At 39.5% G+C, this 18,667-nt stretch overlaps 2 protein-coding genes across 6 annotated transcripts in view; one reads left to right on the top strand and one right to left on the bottom strand.

Moving 5' to 3' along the window:
* The window catches only part of LOC126872810 (furin-like protease 1), a 230,889-nt gene that overhangs the window by 156,008 nt on the left and 56,214 nt on the right, over positions 1-18,667 (top strand). The gene's annotated exons all lie outside the window — the stretch shown is intronic.
* Positions 7,108-18,402, bottom strand: LOC126872811 (dynein axonemal intermediate chain 2-like). Of its 2 annotated transcripts, none has more exons than XM_050632994.1 (11): positions 18,063-18,402; positions 16,683-16,867; positions 14,928-15,089; positions 14,497-14,597; positions 13,782-13,939; positions 12,972-13,149; positions 12,149-12,577; positions 11,586-11,868; positions 11,046-11,324; positions 9,726-10,381; positions 7,108-8,077 (listed from the first exon to the last, which is right to left on the bottom strand). In XM_050632994.1, the coding sequence occupies exons 2-11, from the start codon at positions 16,863-16,865 to the stop codon at positions 7,759-7,761; spliced, it is 2,748 nt and encodes a 915-aa protein (XP_050488951.1). In that variant the 5' UTR covers positions 16,866-16,867; positions 18,063-18,402; the 3' UTR covers positions 7,108-7,758. The 2 variants fall into 2 exon arrangements, with proteins under 2 accessions (XP_050488951.1, XP_050488952.1); XM_050632995.1 differs by having other exon boundaries at positions 16,683-16,884.

Genomic DNA, 18,667 nt, shown 5'->3' on the forward strand with positions numbered 1-18,667 from the left:
ACCGATGTAAAATTCTTAATAGCCCGGAAAGTCTAGCGATGAAATTGCGCGTTTCAGCAAACAAATTGCGTGAGCGCTTTAGACGTTGAACAATGCATCGCGTTTTCGTTTTTATCGTGGACTCAATGATAAAGAGGTGGCACGTTTAGAGAGGTAGTTTGCAATAGACGTGATGAAAAACAGGGTTCGCGCGACTGCGCCAAGCTTAGAATTTTCCTCTTATTCGTCACGTGGCTGCGCTTGTTAACCCCTTTACAAGCGACTGCTATTTCGCGGCGATCATTTCTGCAAACCGGCGGGTTTGTCGCAAAATAGGAGGGCGCAGAAGACCAAGGAAGTCGTTTCGAAACTGATGAAATTCGCTTTACAGCTTGTTAGCTTGCCCCCTACCTCTCGCCAGATTTCTCTTTTCGTCGAGGCTTTGCGAATTTCAAGAAAGAGAATCGCGTACGATAATAACTAATATTGATTTCAACTTGAAGCATTGAGCCGAGTAAGTTCGTTTGCGGTTTTTCAGAAGAGTGTCGAGAGTTGCTATTTTTTATATTTAAATCCCTCGATACAACGGTGTATAGTAATCGGGAATTTTGTTTTCAAATCTTATTTATTCGACAAGAGTCAATAAAAGTTTATACAACTTTCTGAAAAAATATTAAATTTATGTAAATGACGATTACTCTTATTATTCTACTTCAAATTTCACTATATGTATAAACGATCAAAAGAAATGATCCATTATCTTTTAATGGAGCGTTACACAGGCCGAAAATTATTGGCACTTGTGCAAGGGATCGAATCGCAATAGAAAAGTTTTAACGAAAGCGTATCGTACCCTTTATATCGACGTAATCCCTCTCGCAACACCTGCACCGCATTATCGCGCGTCCCATAAATCGTAGTACTCTTACGCGTCAGTGGGCCCGATTTAATACGGCCAATTTTGCCAGTACAATGGAATGCTGGAATCGCGACGTGGTGAACCTTCGAGTTTCGCACAGCAAGCCATTCAGATACGACCGCTGTTCGGGCGGGAAAATCGCGCGTGATCCTGCGCTACATCGATCAAAATGCCAGCCAAGTGACTGGACACCTCAGTTGGACTTTAATTAAAGTCCGTTAACGAACATATAGAGCGTAAGACGTCGCTAACTTCCGGTCTGTCCTCGACTTCAAGATGCTCTTAATTTCGACTCGGGAGTTGAAAGCTTGATGCTGGAAGTGTTATTGAAATTAGGAACCGCTCGTACTCTTAGTGACAGTTTCGAGTTGGATTGACCAAGTCCCAAGTTTGAACTGCAAACTACTTTGCTCGTATTTTGTCTCGAACGTCGAACATTGAGCTATATTGCATACATTGAACTTGGATTTAATTTATGTAGATTTGTACAATGGAGATAAGTTAGATGGATTCTGTCCATTTCCTGGGGCAAATATTAATTGAAAGGTACATGTGACTTCTCATTTTTGCGCGTTAGGCAATAATCCATGGAAATTCGTTAACCATGTCGAAATCGTTCTAAGGCCAATTTCAAAGTGTTCGCTACATGAAATTTTCGCTACAGAACGGCTATTCGGATGATTTCCAGTTTCATCATTATTTTTCGTCATCGAGTGCATACCTTTCTCTTGTGAAAACAATGAAATCTATTGGTTGGTTTTTCTGGGAAACCGGAACGAGGCAAGCTCATCGTTATTCCCAGACGCTTGGACCGGCTCGGTGGATCTGGCCGCGTACAGGATGAAAAGGAAACAAGCTGCACAGGACAGGAAACGCGATCGAGCCAGGATTGCGGAGGGCAAAATCAAATTCGTTGTGTGCGAAGTAAGCGCTTTAGGAAGTGGCGGTCGGTGTACTCGGCTGGGTCAGACATGCACTCGATGTCGGTGCATCTATTGCAGTCCTGTTCAAGCGCGACGAACGTACGAACGTCCGTGTCAAAACGACGCCCCTTGTCCGCTTGGAATGGTCAAGTGTGTGCTTACACCGGGTCACCAGGGAATTATCGATAATTATTGGTAATGCCGGTGATGAGACGTCCGTCGCAGATGGCATCCAATGCTTTCGAATCGAAGCTTCTTTAGTTTCCTAGATAGCCACGACTGGTGTTAGCAACAACATGTTTTTCTGATGATAATAGTTAGATGCCAATATAATGAAAATATAATATGGAATTTATTTAGACATTAAGTTAAGAATATGAAATATACAAGTATTCGGACACTTGTAGGCATCTTTTATACATAGATCTTTCAAATACTTTCGCGAGTTCGTGTAGAAAGATAGAATACTGTTTCATTTTCGCAGCGAATAATAAAACAACACGATCCGTTAACGTAAGCATTAAACAATTATTTAAAGAAATTACGATATTTCGCCGTGTTATCTAATGTCGTAAATTATTCTACGTTGTTCGAATATTGTCCTTCCGAAAACGCTAGGGCAAAAGATAACACGGGATCCAGTTGGACGAATCAAAACAGAGCCAAGTGCTCATCTCTTGTCACACAATAGATGTGAAAGTTCAAACCACTTTATCGTACAAATAACGGGAGGGAACACAGTTTCTAACAAAGTATGAAATTTAAAACTATTGAAATAGAGCATTCGTGACTGTAAATGACTAAAACTGAATAAATTTTGCGCGAAGAATTATACGATAGAGCAATATTAAAGTAAATTATGATAATGAGCGTTTACGATTAACGCAGGGTCTGTAAAATTATCCTTAAACCAAAATTTCCTGAAACGGACGTTATACGACAGAAAAGAAACGAATCTCAATTATGCAAATTTAAAAAAGACGTAATACAGTGATAATAAATATTGATATTAATCAATGATCTAATATATAATTAAAATTGAATACACAGTATCGAGGTTTGCCTCGCTACCTTCTCCAGGTCATAAATAAGCCAATAACTTTAATAACTGAATTAAATGTTCATAAGCGTCGAGCGTGTCAAACATGTTCGTGAGATTATTCCCTTCGGGAATACGTGGTTTTTATCTATTTGTGCAGTGGACACCAGTCATTATCCTAAAAGACGCAGCACAGGTGCCACTATCCGCCTCATTCGTCATTCCCCGTTTTAATGGCTTGTCCTATACTTTGCCCATTTGCATAATACCGGCCGCGGGGCTTTTTTTCACGTCGGACTGCTCCTGAAAAATTGCGAATCTGCTTAATGCAGCGGTCTAGTCTGCCTGCTGATAAAGATTGCCTCGTGTAAACTACAAACATGCAGAAATAGTAGAATAAAATATAATGCTTCGTAACTTGTCCTCTCGGATCTCTTCTTTTCTTAGCAAGTTCGAAACCGGGTTTCGAATCCAGTTGGTACATAGTTTCACGATATGTGATACCACATGTGGAATACAAAACGCAAATTGTCCTGTATCGACGAGATAAAGCTGAAACTCGACACTATTTGCGATTACAAACTAAACTTCATGGAACATCGAATATACTTATAACAACCGAACAACTCAAAAGCGGCAATCGAAGTCGGATAACATTCGATTCTGTCATGCGAGCTCGATCGGATTAGTACAGAATCGACCTCAAAAAGGCTTTAATCATTCAACGACAAATTAAATGGCGCACTGGAATATCTCACCGTGAAAGGAACAATCACAATACCTATCCTGCGACATTATCGTTAATCAGTTTAGTTAACTGTTTCCAGGTAAATCAATGACGTCTGATAAATAATGAGACTATCTAATATCGGGCAACGAGTAGGCGATGTCGCGCCACGCTGCGGCGTTGTATCAACTTCTGTGATTAAATGGTAAATTGATCATCGTAATCCGCGACTATTCGGTCCAGTAAGCGAGCTATGTACTCGATATCGATTGCATTAATGTCGCGGTGGTGTTTCGCGATTACAGTTGCCTGGGTTTAGGTATGGGCTCGGTTCGACCGTATCCACCTATATCACCTACAAACTCGGTCAAACTCGTTTGCATCAAAGGATTCGTTCGATTTGCTGGATAGAAAGCATGGAAATCTCGAGCCTTGACGAAAATTATTGTCGAGTTGCCTCGATTGTATCTCGTACTGTGGCTCGATATTGCGTTCTATTCATTTCGTTGTATAGAAAAGTTAATGAAACTCCCACGACCGGTTCCAGTTGTTTTACGGACAGAGGTCTTTTCTGTTTTCCTATCTAGTTTCCAGTCCTATTTTGCTGTACAGCCTGTACTAGAGAAATTGTTGTCTGCTTGTTTTTATGTTACCTTCAAAGAGCAACTGGATTTGCGAAATCGAAGCGAGAAGTGGAATAAAATTGCAAATGGTTAACTCGAAAGAGCGTAAAAATTTCCCTTTTTCTTCAACTCGAATACTCCCGACCTTTTTGCGTACATTTTTCAAAATAACTTTGCTCTTGTTTATTTGGAATACCTTCTAGTTAAAAAAAGGTTATGGTGATTAAGGAAACGTCTGAAAATCCAGACGAAAAAGTAATACGAGAAATCGGTGAAAATGTTTAAAATATAAATCGTCGGCAAAACCAAGTGCTTCTCTATTTTTCTGATTTCCTTGCAGTGCAGTGGGACAGACAGGAAAACGTTAAGCAAAGGATCGACCCGCTTTACTTTCGGGATTACAGGATACAAAGAGCGATACTCTTTGATTCGTTACTGTCACTTCTTCACTGTAATCTCCTCACTAGTAAGAACGAGGCTGCTCAAGCTGAATCAAAAACTCGGAAGAACGAATTCCTATCAACGATAAAAGGGAAATAATTGTGAAATGATAAAGCGATAACGAATGAATGATTTCTAGTACGAACGATTGTAATTCCTTTCAGTTTTTACACAGTAATTTTCTATTTTCAATAATTCCTTTATTTTGAAAACTTCAGTTTCAAAAGATTCAGTTTTCTTTCCTTGTTTTCAGTTGGAATAATTCGTTCAAAATTTTTCTTAACTATATGGGAGAACAAGGTTGTCTGTGTTGTTCCTTATTTCCTTATTTCCCAGAGTGGTTCAAAACGAAAACATAAGATAGATATTAAATATGAAGCACGAATGCGCAATTATGATTATCGAACGTCGGGAATTATGTAAATCGCGATGTTACTTGACGATCTATCTCGATGCTGAACATCGATCCAAACTCGATTACGACGCTTTTAACATATATATGATTTCGAGATGATGTTGCAGCTAGAACGCTCTGGATAATCTTCTAATATCATTTTACAAAGTATATTTTTCACATCTTTGCTACATCGTTTACCAAGGAAGGAAATTTGTTTCAATTCTCAAGAAAAAGATATCCTTTTTCTTGCGAAGATGCGCGTTCTTCGAGTCGTACTAATGCCGTCGAACGATCGAGAATTTTCACAACCCCGTAAACGGATCGAGGAATATTGCGGAAACGCATAAGCCAAAATTGAACGGCAATCCGATTAGCTTCGTTCCACGGACTTTCACGAGGCAGCGATTTTAACTTAAAGAAAGCAGACTAATGTTTAGGGGTAGAGAAAGGGAAGTTAATTTAAATTTTTAATGATGCGGACCTGCATCAGTAGAAATTCAGCTTCAAAAATGAAGCTTAAATTAAGAAACACGTAATTTAGATGACGCAAAATTGAGCATTTCATCCCGAAGGACAAATTCCTCAATTTCAATGATTTTTAATATATTAAGTTGCCCGAAATTTTTCTTTCGTTTTATAAGGAAATAATAGACGCACAATGTTTTTTGTTTTATATTAGTTTATTGAATTATGCACGAACATAATAATAGAAATAGAACGAAATGGATCATACCTAATTCAATAAAATAATATAAAACAGAAATTGTTGTTCATCTATTATCACCTTATGAAACGGAAGAAACTTTTCGGACAACCTAATACTACAGAAGATGTATTGTATTCGTTAGACTCGCTTATGTACTCGTTAAAATACGATTGCAGAAAATTACCAAATCACTTGAATACGATGAATAATCATTTGCCAAAGTTTTGTTTACAGTGAAATTCAAATCAAATCATCGTTTCAGTCGTCTAAGATCTAAAACTTACTTTGCCCAAAGAATTGTGCATCTTATAGCAAAATGGAACGTTGGACATTAAATTAGAGAAGTTTTCGCTTCTTTGGCTCGGAGTTGATCCTTTTGAAACGAAACTAAACTCGTTGCAATAAACGAAACAGTAAGAGTTAGTTGCTCGGCGATCGGCGCTGCTTAAAGTCGCGCGCCCATTAAAATTGAATATTCCGTGCGTAGGGGAAATCGGTGATTACTAGGAGCTCCGTTTCGAGAGAAAGATTTAGGCGATAGGCATGACCGTGAATCCATCGTGGAATTTGGACTTCTGCCAAACGCTTTGCGGACCTCGTATTTCAGATCTTTACTCTGTCTTCGGGGCTCCTTTTTTAATACGTGCAAAACGTTCTTATCTTGATTAATTGGATTGCTCGCGTAACATTGAAATTTAAAAGAACAGAGTTCCTCGAGCGGCCGAACACATACGCGGAAATTTGTGAAGAAGTGAGAATTATACTCTAGAAAAAGGTAAGAGAAAAGAAGAATTTCGGCAGAAACTTGATACGGATAAAACTTCCCCTTTGTTCGATGTTTCGTTTCTAACAAACGATATTGATGCGGTAGTTTTCTGTGTTTCTATGTTTCATTTCTGCGACTCACGATGTTCAACTAAAAATTCTTGGGTGAAATTGGCCGAGATTTTTGGATCGCAGCATCAACTTGCAAAGCGAATTTAAAGCCAACTCGGGGTCTCTTCAACTGTGTATTCTCGCCAACACTCGCGTAGCTTTTCACTACACGCGACCACGCCTTTGTATGCAAGATACTACCTAGTATCCCGGAAGTTGATCTCTGGACATGGTCGCCAGGAAATGTCTCCTCGCATTGCTGCTCGGAACTAGGCTTTGATTGTTAGACCTTCCTTCTCGAATTTATCGCGCGATGATCTCGAAAATGTTTCGAAGCTTTGCTATAGTCCTTCTTACATATTCTTCTTTTCAACGAACTTTGAAAATAAATACTCTTCTCTTCGACGTCCTAAATAACTCTCGTTTTTGGTCATTTCGATGATCTATTTGAAAAAAATCAAGGAATATCATTGGAAGTCGGTTCTTTAATTTTATTTTGCGTACAGTACACGTATAAAATTCTTACAATTATATGTATATACACAAACCTAATATTCTCACTCCTAATCGTAATTATTTTATTAATAATAAAATTCCCTAACGCAGCGTCTATCGTTTAATCGAGGAGGAGTACAAATTATTTTCTCCCTATTCTTCTCTGAGCACGAGACTATTCCGCGTTTACACGGAATGAAAAAAAACGAAGGAAAATCGCAAGGAATTTAATTCAAATTCTTGAGGAACAAAACGTAACGCGATAAATATCTAGCAAGTAGAGGCCATGTAACGGTTGGCACGCTTCCACATCGGCCAAAATAAATTACACCGTATAAAAGAAACGTCATTCTAAATTACAAGGTTTATTAACGAGCAAATCGCTTAATGTATCTAAGCAAAATTGCCAAGTCAAAATGTACAGCGACTACCGAAATCTACGGTTATCGATAAAACTAGGTCTAAGACTGCGATCCATCTTCGATCATCGAGAACCGAATCGAGGAGGAACGTGTCATTAAGAAATCTGAAAATCGATCGTCACTCATCGAGTACTATCGTTTCGTATTTTTCCAGTCGGCAAAGTACTAACAGCTACCACTAATGTAGAGTGCTATCGTTCCGATGCGGCAGTCACTTCGTTTGCCCGAACTCCGAAATTCGTGGATAAACTCTGGCCTTTCTACGAGCGTACGTTTCCAGGTAATCTCTGCCTACGATTCTCTCCTTCTGCAATTGTGGCGCGGTAGTACCAAGGATATCTGAGTATAATTCTTCGGCAGTTTTTACTGGCGGGGGGCTGCAAGGATCCGGTACTTTCGCTTTTCTCACTTTCGCCATTTCTTCCTTCAGTTCCTCCATTCTTATATCCCCTTTCTCTTCTTTGCCTGGTTCTTTTGGTTCATCTGCCGTAGATTTCTTTGCCACTCTTATTTTTCTGGGACGTCGCTTCCTAATTTTGAGCAAAAAAAAATCGAAGTTTTACAAATTTTGATAAACATCTTTTTGCGATCAAGTTGGCGTATGTATTATCGGTATGTATATGTCGGAGATGAAAGGTCACCGGGGCCTTCCTTTGGAATTCTTCGGAAAACCCCCAATATTTTAGCCTCTATAACTTAACTCGATTATAATTGTTCGAGATTTGTGATAATGAGCTTGGGCTCGAGGCGACAACAAGTCGCTGAACGTAGCCGCGGTCACGAGATGAACGTTTTTACCTAATATAGGGATGGAGTAATTCTATAGCTCTCCTTAAAAGAAATAGTTGTAGCGGCACGCGACAGTAAACATTCCAACGGTTTCTGTCCCGTGGCTCGCCACACACAGACCCTATTCTTCGGGCAAGATGATTACCAAATGTAGATGCATCTTCACAGTACATGTTCGGCTAGCCTGAAGAGCCGCTATAAATCTTAGGATTTAGTTAACTAAAGTCCTTCAAACAGACAAACAGTCTTTGTTCCAACTACGGGAAGATAGGGGAAATCTATTTTTCTCACGAACGACGCTTCCCGCTAGCAACTTTCCCTCAAGGGCGGCTAACCACCTTCTCTAACCACCAACATGGAAATTGACCAATTAACAGCAACGTCAATTTTCCTCACTTTCCGAATGAAGGCATCTCTCCACGAATCCGATGATCTCGTGTCCTTAGACACACTCCATCATAGTTTTCCTCTGCAGCATCATCGTGACGGAAAGTCGTCATTCTCTCGTGAGGTCGTATTAGCGAGTTACTTAGCGCCTTTACGCTCGGTGGATATTCCACGTTTTAACAAAGAGTTAGTCCAGTAATACTTGTACCGTACATAAGCAAGTTGAGTACAACTTGGACTTTGGAGGAAAGCGTATTTTGTTGTCCCGTTGACCGCGGATTCGTTATTGAACCTAGGATCATTATCATTAGCTTCTGGAGTATCTAATTACCACGGTTACTTGTCAAATTCTGCAATAATCGTATTTGCGCTAGTCAATGTCTTCTCTATTGCATAACAACAATGTGTAATCCAAATGAAGATTCGTTTCACGCCCCTAACCCTAATCATAATGTGAACCCGACATATATATCACTTATAATTCGGAATTGTTGCTTTACATGTAAAGTCGATGCAAATTTGTTACGCGGAAAGATTAATTTCCCTTTGACTTCGAGAAAAATGTAAGAAAAGTGTAAATCAGTATTTTTCTACGGATCCTGCAATTTCGAAACTTGTTCGTAAAAAGCACGAGAGAAAACAGGAAAGAAATTTCGATTAACTTTTTCCCGAGATCGATGTTTCCGACCTTTCCTGAGAAAAGAATGAATAAAAGTTTCTCATGAATCAACAATTCAAATAGCACGTTATGCATAACAAAAAGAGCCAAACTTTACATGTATCACGCAAAATTCGCGTGTTGATGAATCACTTGTAATTGATGCACGAACCAGATCAAAATCTCTTCTTTTTACGTTCTACTATCATGGTAGAACGATGATTGTCCGAGAAAAAATTGACAATTTTGATAACCGCGTGACATCGGACACGAAAACCTCGGTTTTAGTGAAAGTAAATTGCTTGTTCAAAATACCAACCGTACACTGGACAATAGCATCTTACCTGACCTTCACGGACAATCGGATAGTGCGCCTCTTCCACATTTCTCTAGCTACTTGAATCTCTGCCTTGGCCTTCAAGACATCCTCCCAGAGCTGCGTAGGCGGAGCGCGCATTTCCCTAAGCACATCGCCTTTCATCCTACGGCGTCTCCGCCTATCCGTCGAGGATCTAATAGAAACGGTAGAATCCTTGTCTAAAGTCGATTTTTTCTTTTCTTTCGGTTTCTCTTCCCTTCTCCCTCCCATGCTGGGTCTCCAGCAACAGACTTTCGGTTTGCAAATCTCCCCTTCGCAAGTCTGTGGCAGCACGAAGAGTCGCTTGCGCTTTTTCCTCTTCTTTGTCTTCTTGTCTATCTTTAAACTGAGATCCGGTAATACGTCCTCCCTCATCGATTGTATCGAACGTCGTACCGATAGTTCAAAGAGGGATATCGGTTCTTTCCAGGTTAGTCTTTCCGCTTTTTGAATTCCAACGGGCTCCTTTGACACAATCTTTTTTGCAGTCTTCTTCGTTTCGACAGCGACGGAACCGCGACCGCGACTGACCGAAGCTGGTCGCGAGGATTTTCGCTTTTTTTCGGTTTTCTTCGTTGAGGCAAATATATGTACAACAGGAATTATGTCTGGGTTGGTCTCAAGCGCGTAAGCTTCCACACCCTAACAAACGAATAACGTTTAGATAAATGTTCGATGAAGAATAGTCAATCCACTCTTTTGGCGTTTTCTAGTCTTATATGCTAAATTCAAAAACAAAACGACGTTGATTCCTATTTCTAGCTTTCATTTAAATCGAGTTTCGACGCAAGGTTTCATTCTTCGCTTGAATGGAGTGAAACTTTCATTTTTACATTTTTTTGGAAGCGTTTCGTTTCGACATCGTTACGCATATCAATGGGGGTCTCATTTTCCTAAAAGGTTTTCATTATCACATCGTTCCGACATGATAAATTTAATCCCCTTGCTTTTAAAAGGTATGAATCTAATTATTTTAGTACGAGTTTAATCCGAAAGTTTAGCGCTAATAAATTTGACACTCGACGAAAGTTTATTTTCTCATTTCGAAATCTTTCTGAATTATCGCGCACGAGTTATATTCGATAGTTTTTAACTTTTAAAATAGATTTGAGTCACAGTTCGCGGACAATTTTCCGCTAAAAACCATAATTCGAGTAAGATCGACCAATTTCGTCTCTACTCGTTTATCACGTTTACCGCTTTGTAGAAATCTCGTTATATCAAGACTATAGAAATCCGAACGTCAACATTCTAAGATTTATAGAAAGTTGAGACGGATAACGGAATATTGAATCCACTGCATTACTTGTTGTACAGCGTCAAAGTATCTTCTCTCGGCCTCTGAAATCTGCAAACCATTGTCTCGAGTCTTCTTCTTTTCCTTATATACAGTTCTCTCTCGATCCCTGATCATTTTAGAGTTCGGCTCCCTGCCTTTCGCCTTTCCCGATATTTTCTTTGGCCCCTTAAATTTGTTCTTGATTTTAACCTCATTATAATCCTCAGCCGCCATCTTCTGCGTCAATTTGATTTCCTTTAACCGTGAATCCACTGCCTTCGTAATTTTTGAGCATTTGTCTAAACACTGGTAAAAAGATCGTCTTTTCTCAAACTAACAAAAATGTTTACGATATAAAAAGAATTACGCGTGTTATTTAACTACCACATAGAAAATAAAAAGAAAAAAAAACTTTATCGTTACTTGCAAGTGCAACAGACATTTGGAGATACAATTTGGAAGTTTAAGAGCGAATCTTGTGTTTATTTCGCGTTATTCGGAAGAATCTCGTCATTGATAAGGCGCATTTGGCTAAATAATGATAAAAAGAATAGGCTGTACGCTTACCTCTGAAAGGACACCTCTGTCCTTTTTGTCGAACGACTGAAAGAAATCCGTTGGTTCGACCAGGAATACCTTACCGACGTAGTTGCCAATCGCCAAAAGAGCAGTTTCTTCGCACGGCGCGAGAGAAGTTAGCTTTTCATCGCATAACTGCAACGTGAAAACTGGTTCCCGAAGAGTTTGAAGAATGTCCCAGACTAACAACTGTCCAGAGCCAGTCGTTACGTAAAAAACAGAGTGCCTTGTCTTGTTCCAGCAGCCACCCGTTGGGTATTCTCGTAAGAATCTATTAGTGGAACAATTACATAAGTCAAATTTACGAAATAAGGATTTTATCGCATCTTTTAAAAGGATCTTGTATCATTGTCCCAATATGGCGTCGTTTGAAAGAATATTTAATTCGTACAGTGAATTTCCAAATTTGCTGTCTCCGTTATCAGGATTCGAAAAATTAAGTAGAAAATTCTACGATTAAATACGACAACGAATGTCCTCTTAATGTACCTCTAATGTACTTAATGTAAAATAGAACAGATGAAATTAATAACACGCGAAAACTAACATACGGAGTGGAAAGCAGACAATCTTCTCTGGTGTCTTCCGCCCAGATTCGAGCTCTCCAATCCCCGACGGTCATAAATATCGATGGATTGAAGACATTTCGATCGACTGACTTGACCGCACCAAAATGGCTTGTGAACCTAATCGCCATTTTCTCTGCATTCGATCTCGCTTTTCTCGATCCCGTTAAAATAACGCCGTTCTCCAAACCAAACATAAATTTGGCGCCCACCATCGGGCCGAAATTCAGGCATGAAACACCGATCGCGTGGTCCATGTTTGGCTCGTTTGGATTCTCGAAATCGATCATGAGAATTTCGGTTGGTTGTTGGAGATGTCGCGTGTCCCACCACATCGCGCAACCGTCAGTCGACGTCGAGAAAAATTCCGTATTACTTTTCGATGGTAACCACTTCACCGCGTTCGCGAATTCCCTGAAAAATTAGTCGTTATAATATTTAGAGATTAAACGAATTTCTATTTAAATTCCGTTTTCTTAGTCGAATTAAAAACGTGTTGAACTAGCAAAGATACCGAAGCTATCGTTTCTGCGAACATTCTCTATATTGCTCGGTATAAAGATAGAAGCGAAACTCAATAAAGGGAACCTTCGCACTAGAAACACATTCGACACAAAGCAAAATGAAACCTACGAAAAACATCCTGCGGACTCGAGTTACGGTGGTTTACGGATAAACAACGGAGACATAGAAATTTCTCGATATTAAGACTCGGAGTAAAACATTCTCTCGAGTAAATGTTCACCGACGAACGAACACTAAAGGTCCAGGAGAAGTCTTTGGAATTTTGTCCGATGTCGTCGCTTACCTGTGACTGTATTGCAAATTAGAGTACTGTACAGGCGTATTCCCGGTCCTGATATCCCAGTTACAGACTTGGCCCGTCATAAGACCGCTGGCAAGGACGGAAGGATCTCGAGGATTAAATTCACAACACACGCACGGTGTAGGAGGCTGCAGGCTCATGTAAGGTTCGTTCGGATTGTCTGTTCGTAGGATGACAGAAGCGTTTCATAATCCGGATTATGCGGAAGAAAAAAAAAAGAAGTCTGCTATCTCGAGTGATTTTCATCAATTCTTTTGAGCCGCATCGTGACGAATCTTTGCGTGCCGCGTCGACCGAGCTAGTTGGATTTAAATGTCGGAGCGTGACTTTCATACACGTTACGCTCTTTCATCGGTATATGTGGATGGATACGATATTTATGAATGGAACATATTATATGTTATTTCGTGTTCTTTTTCAACTCGTGTCGAAGAATTCTTTTTACTATTGCAAACAATTTTATCGAGATTATACGAATACAATGGCGTAATTAATCCTTAGTTACGATATAGCGCGACACAAAGAGACCGATACCCAACGGTAGATTATGTGTCGAAGCTATTGGTCTAGCGGTTAAAAACCGGCGGATAGGCAAGAATCCGAGCGGTTGAAATCCGGAAGAGCTCGTATCTCGTCACGGTTCCTCCCTCCCTATCGTGAGTGTCTACAATCTACACGACCTATGCTAAGGGATGCAAAGTGATGCAAATGCCTCATGATCTTCCTAATGCGGCGAAAATGGTGCCGGAGGGCTAAGATAGGAAAGCATAGTGAAGCTTTTCTTCTACCTACCGACCTGCCAGATGTACAGCTTTTTACTGTAATCTGGCACCCTCCCAAAGTCCAAGAAGCAGTAAGATACCACTATCCTGCTGCCAGAATCCGGAGACCAGGAGATATTGGTCACCGGCCTCTTCGGTGTCTCTGGATCATTGTACAAGTTCACGGTTCTGAAAAGCGATTTCCAGAAAATAATCGTTTCAAATATTACACCGCCTTTGCATTTCTGGCACGACAGCGATCGAATGACAAACCGCGCCAGATAAGCCCCAAAAACTAAAGATTGAAATCATCACTGAGTAGGGATCGATTTAAGGGGATGATTTATCGCAATGATACGTTAATCAAGTTTATAAGGAATATAAATTTGTTCGTAGGTTGGTCCACGTTATTGAACTTCCGAGATTTTGTCTAAGCTGTTGCGAATATCGTAAGTTATGTCATTAATTCTCCTTGAATTTTATACTGGTAAACATAGCTTAAAAAATGTACTTTAGTTGCAACTTTATAACAAACTTTAGTTGCAGAATTATAATACGTATAATAAAAATATGAAAGATTAATTTCTGGTTGTTTAAGAAAGTTAATAAGTTGCTTTCGAAAGAATTTTAGAAAGATTTTTGATTAGTACAAAGGAAATTGATCGACAAAGAGTTATTGATTATGTGAGAGATCAAGTCGTGTGATATGTAGGAGCTAAATCGGATTTAATTTTAACGTCACTCACCTAAAGCCAAAAGGCTGTACCAAGGGCGTTGGTATCATATTGTCGAAATAATATTCGTGAATGTTCACCGTGCCATTCTGAAGAACATAGTGCTCCATCATCTGCGAGAAAATTTAATTTAACCTTCCTCTTAATTACCAATACAGTTGCAAAAGTTGAACGATTCTACGATCCTAATAAGAATCGATGCCACTTAGGACAGTTAATATGAAAATCTTATCGCCTGTTCGGAGAATGAAATCACTTCAATGACTAACAAATAAACGACTAATAAATAATAACAAATAAATTACAAGAACAAAACACTAACGAATAAATAAGATGAAATTTAAAGATTTGTTTTTATTTTTACTTTCGTAAATATAGAAGTTCCTGTTAACTGATTAATGACCCACCGATTTTCTAGTGTGCTCGGTGGACTAATGATTTACCTGAAACAAGTAATGTAGCTTCGGTGCCCAATTGTCGTCCTTTTCGATCCTTCGTCGAAACCTCATGGTGGTTTCTTCGTCTCGCGGATTGATATCCTTCGGCCATCCGCCTTCGAAGTGAAACATTCCGCTCTTTTTCGTCGTTTTACTGTCCGTTTGAACCTACATTTCGACGAAAGTTACGCCAGAGAAGAAAATCTAGAAAATCTAAGGCAAATCGAAAGATGCTTTCGACCCAACCAACCAATCAATGAATAATTTATGTGACATCTTCACGATTTCTCACGAATGTATCGTGCAAACGTAGCGATTTCATGGAAAAATCGTTTCAACACTCTAATTGATATTACACGCGCATCCTAGCATTCCATGCTTGTTAATAGATAAATTATCAACCGTACACTTGTGCCGATTAATCAGTATGCATAATACGATGTTCGACACGATCGAATAACGATTACCCTTGTGCTAACTCCGCACCGATTATAAACACATGAAACTTTTTCAAAGGAACATTATCGTGATTAGTCAGCTTTGAAGAAACATATTTGAATTTGAAAAACGCACAGATGGAGAACGACTGATTGCGAGTTGAAATTTTTCACCTGTGATTGGATCGATGTAACGTCTATTGATAAAACTGCGTCCTGCTTGGTTATATGTGTTATTGGAGATGCCGGGAAAACTATAGTCTCAGATAAAATTGCATGCTCGATGCCTCAAGTAACAAAGTTTTCGGTGGATTTGCGCGCCTTCGTTGAGTCGTTTCAAACTGACTGAATGCTTTCAACAAGTTGATACCGTTTTTGTTATCGTAACAGGGAACGAGCATAGACTTTTTGGAATAAATATAAACTTCTTTGTAACTTTCCAAGTAACAAACAATATTGATTCTTCAGTTTTCGCGCTTCCTTGGATTTCCCTTGCTCCTTCGGACTTTTTACGCTTGTTTTCGTTCTTTTGTGAAATAAGGAATATAAGGATGTTTAACCCGGTAAAACACGAACACAAAACATATCCGATCCACGGATTCAGTTGCCTGTTTTACAGAGGCGAAACGTTCGCGAAATTTTCGCGTTACATTGTCAAACTTTATCTCGACTTTGTTCTTAAGCTCTGTGAAAACGAAATTGAATAAATTACCCGGGATATTGACGGACATAATAACGAGTATCGAGCTCACGCTTCGAATTTATCGTGGTATAATTCGTTAAAATATTTTTATTCTCACGGTTCAATATATCAATTTCTGTTTACCCTGCTTTCTCTTATACACAGAAGTATTTCATTCCCTTTTGAGCTATTCCCTGTAAAACACCTTATACAACTTCATCTATTCATTGCCAAAAATCTCATCTTTCAATATTGACACAGAAACTATTGACAAATTCAATCGTGAAAAACAAACAGATTCCTCCCCTAGCATTGGTTTCGATTTTTCACCGAATTTCCGGAACACTAGCCAAAATGTCAGGCGTCGCTTAAGTCGTTAATAAAACGGTTAAAGCGAGGCTCGTTAATCATCTCATGCAAGGTAAGAACTAATGAGATCGTGGCTCAGGTTACATCGCTCGTAGCGTTACCATTTTCCAACAGAAAAAGGAAATCCTATATCGAGATCAATAACAAAGGTATAGGTCTCGCGTGTGTGACGTCGATTCAGTTTGGTGCACACGTAGATGCAGATGCGCTGAATACATCAAACCAAAGTCAGTTCGACCAGCACCGTAATCTCTTTAATGACGTCAACCTAACCTCGTGCAATGCCAATTGCTTCGAGTGCTGCACCTCGACGTGACAGTGACTCCTCTTGATATAGTCGTTCATATCGGTAGGGTTTGGATGGATAATGGCATCCATTTGCGGCCCATGCACATCGAACATGCATTGCTTTCCGAACTCGGTGCGCATTTTCACGTATACCCGTTTGATCTCCATTCCTACAGGATGATCAAATCTGCGTAAATTAAAATTTTACGATACGATTTGACAGCATTTGCTTTTAAAATTATTTCAGTTTCAATTACATATATAAGATACTATGAGAAAAGTTGTTTATATGCATATAATATATATATATATATATTAATACAGATGATGATGATGATGATGATGATGATGATGATGATGATGATGATGATGATGATGATGAACGGGGATAATTTAGTGTACATAAATGTAAATGCAGAATCTTTACGTTTCTTCGAAGAAATGTCGGCGTAATTGACTCAGAAATTATATGTTCGAGATTATTTAATTGTTTCAAAATAACGTTACTTAAATAATGAGTTTTCAAACATTTCATTAAAGCGATTCTCAAGCTTGTATTAACTTAACAAAAAAAGGCAGCGCTCCGTGACGTGTCTAACCTGATTTAACGGAAGAAACGCAGCCTTTGGAAAAATCATACGTCGAGAAGAGCTCCGTAACCTTTTTCTCTGTTGGCGAAAGAGCGCGTCAGAGTGGCAAAAAGCGACGCGATAATTCGCGGGTCTGTAACGGCGCTCGCTACGCCGACTGGGTTCACCGTCGAAAGAGAAGAGCGGCAGCAAGTGCTGAAAGATTCATGAATTCACCAAGCGAATAAAGTTCCAGGCGGAACGATATTTGCCTTGTTTCGACAAACACCCGAGAATTCGACTGAGAACATTCACGCGTGCAAACGCCCTCGAACGGCGTTCTCTCCCTTTCTCGCGCCAAGGATCCTCTTTACGTGTGAATCGAGCATAAACAGAACTTAGCGAGGACTCGGGGACGAGGCAACAGTCCGATCAAACTTATCTCACGGGGATCAAACGCGTGGCTTTGACGCCGCTTTATGCTCGAATATATCGCCACAATCTTGTGGACCTTCGAGTTGATCGTTTAACCGTTCATGTACCATCTCGACTCTGATCTGAAGTGCGCTCAGACAATTTATCGGGTAAACTTCGTTCCGAGGCTAAATATCTCGAGGTGGATAACTGTAAAACCGTGCAATTACAATTTAAAAATTATCTAATTTTGAAGAATTTTACAAACGCTTCTCTTTCAGGAATTAATGCTGGATCGTAACGATTCTACTTTTTGTCGATTTGGAATGGCAAAGACAATTGGCGAATTTCAATACAGCATGGTAATTAAGACGTTTTTTACCTCAATTATCCTTCGACGTACCGATGAAAACGTTGAAGTAGGGGCCGTTAATTTTATACGTTATAATTCTCAAATTAAATCACACTACTTAAATTTGATTCAAGTTGCGAGCCACAAATTTATTAAATACAAATTAAAGTTTCAGATCATATACACATTCAGATAGAATAACGGTTCCATCTATCGAAAAAAACGAAACGTTGCATTGCAGCGATGAAAACGAAAGCTCGATACGATTCGTGAACCCTGTTTGTTTTTGTCAATAATTTTTCCGGCCGAATCATAAAACCATTGATTCTTCTACTCAGCAATCTGTAAAACTGACCCGATCGACGAGAAAAGGGAGGACGGCCGACAGAAGATTGCAATCAAGGCTCCTCGATTCTTTGCTAATACTTACTTCATCAAGAACCGCTGATGCAATCATTCTGTCTTAACGAATCGATCGTTTCAGATTATTGAGCTTCGTTGCTTGCGCGTGTTCCTTGCATTCGCATCACGCTTTCCACGATAAAAGATCTTCCTCTCAAACTTAATGCTAGAATATGTCGCCGAAGGAAGAATCTGTCGAAAATTGTATTTTACTCGTTAACTTTCTAGTTTCT

The sequence above is a fragment of the Bombus huntii genome, chromosome 14 (genome assembly GCF_024542735.1).
Source record: "Bombus huntii isolate Logan2020A chromosome 14, iyBomHunt1.1, whole genome shotgun sequence".
NCBI lineage: Eukaryota > Metazoa > Arthropoda > Insecta > Hymenoptera > Apidae > Bombus > Bombus huntii.